Source organism: Triticum aestivum, chromosome 6B (assembly GCF_018294505.1).
Source record: "Triticum aestivum cultivar Chinese Spring chromosome 6B, IWGSC CS RefSeq v2.1, whole genome shotgun sequence".
In the NCBI taxonomy this organism is placed as follows: Eukaryota; Viridiplantae; Streptophyta; class Magnoliopsida; order Poales; family Poaceae; genus Triticum; species Triticum aestivum.
In genome coordinates, this window is record NC_057810.1 from 618277008 (window position 1) to 618284712 (window position 7705).

At 47.7% G+C, this 7705-nt stretch overlaps 1 protein-coding gene across 1 annotated transcript; it reads left to right on the forward strand.

The window, feature by feature from the left end:
• Nucleotides 1-3834: 3834 nt before the first annotated feature.
• LOC123134563 (transcription factor bHLH94) lies at nt 3835-5764 on the forward strand. The gene is made up of 3 exons (XM_044553790.1): nt 3835-4506; nt 5006-5404; nt 5492-5764. Exons 1-3 carry the CDS (start codon nt 4039-4041, stop codon nt 5582-5584), a joined length of 960 nt encoding a protein of 319 aa, XP_044409725.1. The 5' UTR covers nt 3835-4038; the 3' UTR covers nt 5585-5764.
• The last annotated feature ends 1941 nt before the right edge of the window (nt 5765-7705 follow it).

Genomic DNA, 7705 nt, shown 5'->3' on the forward strand with positions numbered 1-7705 from the left:
TAAGATACTGGTTACGAAGAAAGAGATCTAGATACCACAGTGACCATTGTCTGGAGTACTTCCCAGCAACACTCCAATGAGTCTTTGTACTGACCTATACGTCACCTATACCACCAAGGCAACACAGAGAAAAGAATCAAGGAGTATAGGTTATTTTAGTGCTCTTGGATGGGTACGCGTTTATACAGTTAAGAAACAAATAGATGATTTGCTCCCATCGAATTTGCTAATTCTCATCTAGATGAGAGTTACTAACAAAGTCTCCTCTAACACGTACATTATTTAATCAAGCAAAGAAAAAAAAAACTACATGAATCCTGTGTAAAATCAAATGACATAGGAGTATAATGAGACTTAACTCTCATCTACTCCCTCTGTTCCTAAATATAAGCATATTTAGAGATTCCAATATAGAGTACACAACTACACATGAAGCGAAATTAGTGAATCTACACTCTAAAATACGTGTATATTAATACGTACGTAGATCATATTGAAATCTTTAAAAGGGCTTATATTTAGAAATGGAGGGAGTAGATGAGAGCTAGGCACACCCTTTACCCATTACTATTTTTCTTATACTTTATGACTGATGATACGACCCACATTTAGCACGTGAAATGGCTCATTTGCCCGATCCATTAGCTATGGCTTTCTAATACTACGATCGACTAGACAAATATTTATTTTCTTTTGCTTTTCCTTGGACCCACATCAACTAGGGGAGATTCGTATCACTATAGAATATGATCTTTCAGAGGCAAAAAAACTCAAAGTTTGTTCATACAGTTGGACGAGCACAACCGAGCAAGGGAAAGTCTTTTTAGAAGGGGAGCCCCAATTGATAGGACATAATAAAGAAGGATAAACACAACTGAAAGAACACATTAGAGAAGGAGAAATACAGTTGATAGGACGTAGTAGAGATGAGCCAATTGAGAAGGAGAAAGACACTTGAAAGAGCGCAGTTGGATGGACATATTCGAGAAGGAGGATACAATTGAGAGTATGCACTTGGGAAGGATAAACACGGTGAAAAGGACGCAATTCAGAAAGTGAAAACACAACTGAGAAGGATTACTATTGATATGATACATTTGAGAAGGAGAAACACAGCTGAAAGGAAAACATCAAGAAGGAGAAACACAGTTGAGATGGGGAAACATAGCTAAAATTACATGTCTCGGAGGAAGAAATATAATACCAACGACACCGTTGAGAAGGATAAATGTAATTGAGAACAAAGACGCACTTGCCAGGACACATTTGAGAAGGAGAAACACAACCGACAAGGAAACCAATAGTTGAAAGGACGCAATTAAGAAAACACGATTAAGAAGGAACACACAATTGGGCCTGGGTCCTCTGGTGTCTGGCTCCGACGATGTCCTTTGATGTTGCATTTGTCTTGCCCTTGTCCCTAAGTTCTAGTGCCTCTTTTTTCTTGTTTTATTTTTTCTTTATTTTTAGGTTTTCATTCGGTTTTTCCTGATTAACTGAGAATGTTAGGTTTTCGGGTCCGGTTTTCCTTGTAAACTGAACCAACTCTCTTCTTAATGAAATGCAAGACCCCCTTCCCCTCTCGAGGTGCTCTTGGAAAAAAGAAGAAAACAATTGAGAAGGAAACACGTAGTTGAAAAAAGAGAGTGTGATTGAGAAATATCGTTGTCAACTGCATCGCTTACTAGTTTTTAATAAGGTAAACGTGCACTACTCAGCAAAATGCATGATTAAAGTGATAAATAAAAGTGAGACAAATCATTGAAGACAGACTATTTGAATGAGGCAATGAGATGTTGAGTAAAATGAGGCACGTTATTAATTGCCCGCTTAAGCGTATGCCTACAAATCGATGTTGAGGCCGAGGTCTTCCCCTTGCCGAAAAAAATTACACATGTTTGTGTACGTGCCTCCAAGAAGACAAGTAAAACATGTGGACACATGACTGTTTTCCTTGGCTCTATCTCGCACCTTTTCCATTTTACTTCTACGTCTTCCATGAGAGGTAAACAAACTTGGCGTGTGCGTCCACTTTATAATATAAATTTAAAAAATGCAACAAATGAGTTAACGAACTTGGCCTCACATTTTCATTTTAGTCCAAGTTGAGCCAACCTGGGATATGTCCACCTACGTGTTGTTCATTTTTATGTGATTTCAAAAAATGACAGGGAGGGATTCTATCTAAAAAAGAAGGTCAACGGGGGAGACTACAGTAGCTCAAACTCAGACTATCTACGAAAAAGGTAAAGTCGTCTTTCCTAGGGTTCGACCGAAAGGAGCTATGTTATCTGCAAAGTTCCACGGTTTAACAACATGGCACGCAAGTGGAAGCTGTCCAGTGAGACGGATGCCACGTGGGCGCAAATTCTTCGTAGCAAGTACCTTCAGCCTAAAACTTTGTCCCAGGTGACAGTCAGGCCGACCGACTCGCCTTTCTGAAAAGGACTGATGAAAGTCAAACAATCCTTATTTAATAGGACAAAGTTTAGTATTGGCAACGGGGCTAGTACACGGTTCTGGGAGGATACTTGGCTCGGAGAGGAACCCTTGGCCATTCAATACCCGTCTTTATATCGCATTGTTCAACGACGAGAGGTGTTCGTTGCAACGGTTTTTCAATCGACCCCCCTTAATATTTAGTTCAGACGGTCGCTAGCGGGCAATCGTTGGGAAGAATGGCTCCATCTAGTTAGGAGACTAATGGAGGTTCATCTTTCTCAACAACCAGATGAGTTACGCTGGAAGCTTACTAGGTCTGGAGTATTCACAGTTAAATCAATGTATATTGATGTTATCAATTCGAGCTTCATTCCTACCTCCAAGCATGTTTGGGCTGTCAAAGTTCCTTTAAAAATAAAAGTGTTTATGTGGTTTGTCCATAAACAAGTTATTTTAACCAAGGACAACCTGACGAAGTGTAATTAGACAGGACCTACTAGGTGTAGTTTCTGTGATCAGGATGAGACGATCAAGCACCTATTTCTTGATTGTCCGCTAGCCAAAGTTCTTTGACGGACGGTCCACATTGCTTTTAATATTACTCCACCGAATTCTGTCAACACGTTATTTGGGACGTGGCTTAATGGGATTGAGTCCGACTTAGCAAGACATATTTGTGTAGGAGTATGCGCTTTGCTGTGGACTATCTGGACTTGCAGAAATGATTTGTTTTTTAACAGAACATCACGTATTCATTTTTTGCAGGTTATCTTTCATGCCACGGCATTGATCCGTTCGTGGTCGCTACTCACTCAGATGGAGGCCAGGGAGCATTTGGTTACTTGATCTATCCGCTGGAAAATGGTAGCTCGGGATATCTTCAACCGGTTTGGATGGCGGCCATGTAATAGGATAGGAAATTAGTTTACCTATCTCTCTTTAGCCAGCCAGTTGTGGCGTTCTTTTGTTGGCTAGTTTGTGTTTCTAGCCCAGTTTGGCTCTGTGCGAGCTTTTATCTCTTTATTTTCAGTTCGAGACTTTGAGACATTGTTGGAACCTTTTTGTTTGGTTTAATAAGATGGTCGTATGCATCGCTGTGATGCAGAGGCCGGGGCGATCCCTTTTTAAAAAAAAAAACAACGTGGCACGCCATGTAAGCCTGAGATAGCCTCATTTGGATCAAAATGAATTGCATTTTTTTTACGATTTTATGGACTAGAGTGGACCCATATGACAAATTTGTGAATGCCTGAGTGCAATTAACTAAAGAATATCGTCTGCCCCATCGGCTCACCGCCACATCCCACATGCCAGTGGCAGATCGGGTCTTTGTCGCGATCAGGCCCTCCGTATTATTCGTTCCGCGCCGCAACGCTCTTAAAGCGACCACGCGTCTCATTTGCACCCGTCCTTCCTTCCTCCCCCTCTTCCATAGTTCCATGGCATGCATGCCCAGCTGCCCACGGCGCTGAGGGCGACCTAGCTTCTCCCAATCTCGTGTCCATAGGCTGGTCTCTTCTTGTTCTTGCCTTCGGTGAGTAGTAGCATGGTTTGAGGCTGGGTCTCTGGCTGGTGGCTAAGCCGAAGCTCGATCCTATGGCGCTCGAAGCTGTGGTGTTCCCGCATGAGCACCTCGCGTGCAGCACGGACAAGGTGGCCGCGGCGATGTCCATGTACGCACCGTCGCTGGGCCGCGGCATCAGCATTGACGAGTTCGAGGAGAAGGGCGGCGTAGTGCTCCAAGACCAAGAAGAGGTGCTCGGCGCCACCTACTGGGCCGCGGCCGTCGAGGGGAACTGGGACGAGAAGCACTGCTGGGCCGGGCCCGAGTCGTCGCCGCCGCCTGCCGTCGCCCCGACGGCGCCTGCAGCGTCCGGCCGCGGCAAGGCCTCGTCGTCCGCGGCCGCGCGGAGGCGGCGGCGGCGCCCAAAGGCGGTGAAGAACAGGGAGGAGACGGAGAGCCAGCGGCGCAACCACATCGCCGTGGAGCGCAACCGGCGGCGCCAGATGAACGACTACCTGGCCGTGCTCCGGTCCGCCATGCCGCCCTCCTACGCGCAGCGGGTACGTACGTGCGCACACGACGCATCATCGGCAGTACACCTTTCACTGTGCGTGCAGGCGTGACTGGCCAGAGGCCAGTCACTGGATCCCTGTCCCCCGTACCATTATCACAACCAAGCTAGGCTCTACCGGTGGTGTCACAACTCACAGCCGATGGCATGCATGCACGAACGACCCGGCGCTCACCACATCGCTGGCTGTCCCCCGGCCTTTCTTTCACTGTGACGGGTGTCCAATCCCGTCGTCGCAGCGATGCCATTGCTCCCATGCATGCATGCACACCGCCCGCTCCGCTGCCTTTCGGCTTTGGTTCCACTCGTCACGGATCGAATCTGTACTTCCGTCCGTGGTGGGTGGCGGAAACGTCGTACGGCGTGTCGCGCGCGCGCGCGCGTGGTACGTTCTCGACCGGCCGTGCGCCGAATGATTCGCGCTGCCTGCTCTGCTCGCGACCTGGCTAATCAATCAATGGCATGTTCTGTTGTGCCGTGTGATGCAGGGTGACCAGGCGTCGATCGTGGCCGGGGCGATCAACTTCGTCAAGGAGCTGGAGCAGCTGCTGCAGTCGCTGGAGGCGCAGAAGCGGCGGCGCGCGCAGCTGACGTCGACGCCGCCGTTCGCCGGGTTCTTCACGTTCCCTCAGTACTCCGCGGGCGCGGGCGCGGGCACTGCCGATGGCTCCGGGGACGCCGAGAGCCGCCGCGGGGCACGGCCGGGCGTGGCCGACGTGGAGGTGGCCGTGGCGGAGAGCCACGCGAGCGTGAAGGTGCTGGCGCCGCGGCGGCCGAGGCAGCTGGTGAGGATGGTGGTGGCGATGCAGTGCCTCGGCCTCACCGTGCTCCACCTCAACGCCACCGCCACCGCCGACCAGCTGGTCTTCTACTCCTTCAGCCTCAGGGTGAGCATCACACACATTAATCTGACATCTACATCCGCGCTCTGTTCCATGCCGTGATTAAATGACGCCGTTTTGTGCCGCGCGCAGATGGAGGACGAGTGCCGGCTGTCAACGGTGGACGAGATCGCGGCGGCGGTGCACCAGATGGTCGCCGAGGTGCACGCCGGAGGACCGTGCTAGGTAGCTAGTTAGTTGAGCTGGAAGTGGAAGCGTGTCTGTAACATTAGTCCGATCCTATCCTGGTAGTTGTTGTGTGCATGGGTAAGTCCCGGACGGCGGCACGCGCCATTGTCATTGTTTGCGTGTAAGCTAGTAGCAAGCAATATGTAGCGATGTTTTCTGCCTTTCTGGCGCCAATTATTTGTCTGTCCCAACGTGCATGACCGCGTGTCCATACGGGGCCTGCGGGTCTTCTTCGGCGGGTCACCCGTCGCCGTTCATCACCGGATAATAAGAAGAACCACGGAGATGTGGTTCCCTGGCTGGCTTACCTGTTTGATAATCGAATTGGCCCGGCCGCCTCAATCATCTCCCGATGCGATCACCTCAACGATCATGTATGTAGAATAGTGTTGTCTTTTTGGTGGCTGGTTTTAGATATCGGGATTTAACTATCAGTTTTGCTAATTCTCAGTCGACATGGAAATCCATAAAAAAGTTTTAAATTTTTTTATTCTCATTTGAGACTTTTTTTTATTCATCGTTATGTCTCAGCCGACCTAACACACGCTTTTAGCTATCACGAAGAGAATAGTTAATCAACTAACTCTCCAATCCTCACTGTAAGGTCTGAATCTCTGAAGGAATGAAAAGGGCTTGTTACATACTCTATCGTGACCTTGTGGACGGAGGACCGTCAAAGCAAAGCGCGGGAGAACGGATCGAGATGAAAACAAGAAAATTTGCAGTCATGCACTGTACTGTGCTGCCGGTAAAACCTGACGGCCTCCTCTTTTGTGCCTCCATATTCCCAGGCAGTTCGTATTTTGCCACCTTGCAGCTACAGATAGCCCTGTGTTCCTTCACGTCCTACTCTGCTCCTACATCCATTCTGTAGTCTGACACTTTGATTCTCGACGACGTGCAGATAACATAACACTTCGTTGTTTTCTGTGTGTGCGAGATGTCTATTCCCAGCTTCAGTATTTTCCACATGCAAGTCATTAGTAAAAGTTACTGCTGTAAAGGAATCATTAGTAGTAAAAGAGTTGTTTTTATGTCTCTAAACTTCCCATTCAAGAAAAATATAAAGTGTACAGTTTTAGAACCGCAGAATTAAGAAGCAGCTTCACATAACTCCGGTATTTTTGTTCTACGCCGTACTCTTTCTTGCTCCGGTACTTGTTGCCATCTGCAAGTGTATATTTATGCAACTGTTCTGTATACTATGGCAGAGAATCATTCGATAGGCCGTCAGATGGTCTTTATAACAAGCCCCACGACAGCATTTGCTACACTAGTAGTACGTATTTTCCAAGACCAAGACCTAACAGATGCATTTTCAACTGACGAATAAAGAAGCAAGATCCATCATGTTCAAAGAAATATCTCGGAAAAAATATATTCATAACGAGAGTGACTCCACATAGCCGCCTAACAAGTGCAAAATACTCTCCAAACTGCTGCTTTAAACCTTGCAATCCTCAGTGGCACTAGGAAAGGAATCGCTCGCTCGCATAATTCTCTATCCGCCGGTACTGGCTAGAGATGGAACAGCCTGCAGAAAGCTGCGGAGAGAGACAAAGCCGCTGTACTTCTGGATCTTGTCCTGAGCGGTCCATGGCATTACACGCATCATTAGCTAGAGGAGTAGGCGATTTGGCGCTGTGTTCTTGGAGAATATAGCAGGGAGGATGGACCTCACGTACGTAGTGACCACATGCGGATGCGGCCGCGCAGAATTTGGCGTCTGGGACTAACTGAGACGCACGACAACCATGCATGTACTGTATGTAACATCAGGTTAGATCTGAAGGACGGACACTTGTGAGTTGTGATGTCTGAAAGGAATTAGGAGTTCGATCTCAAGTGGTCCGCTCCGCTGGGTTTACAATGGAGGGAGAAGCCATGGCTCTTCCATCAGAATTTCAGAAAGATCTCCGGCATCACACCAGATCTAACAAAACAATAGGGTTCAGGATGAGGGAGTGTACTGTAGTGCAGTAGTATGTCTTTATAATTCAGCTCTAGCAAGTCGAGCCTCATACAGTGAAGCACACAGTGGAATAAAGCGTGTCTTCTCGGAAATGCAATGCTCGAGGAATCATTCTGCACGGCAGGTGCCTGTTTGCATGGCGAAAT

Bases quoted from the DNA above. Each gene is read 5' to 3' on its own strand.
- LOC123134563 (XM_044553790.1), top strand. From the start codon at position 4,039: ATGGCGCTCGAAGCTGTGGTGTTCCCGCATGAGCACCTCGCGTGCAGC. The intron at 4,507-5,005 runs GTACGTACGTGC...CGTGTGATGCAG, and splicing joins CGCCCTCCTACGCGCAGCGG to GGTGACCAGGCGTCGATCGT. The intron at 5,405-5,491 runs GTGAGCATCACA...TGCCGCGCGCAG, and splicing joins TCTACTCCTTCAGCCTCAGG to ATGGAGGACGAGTGCCGGCT.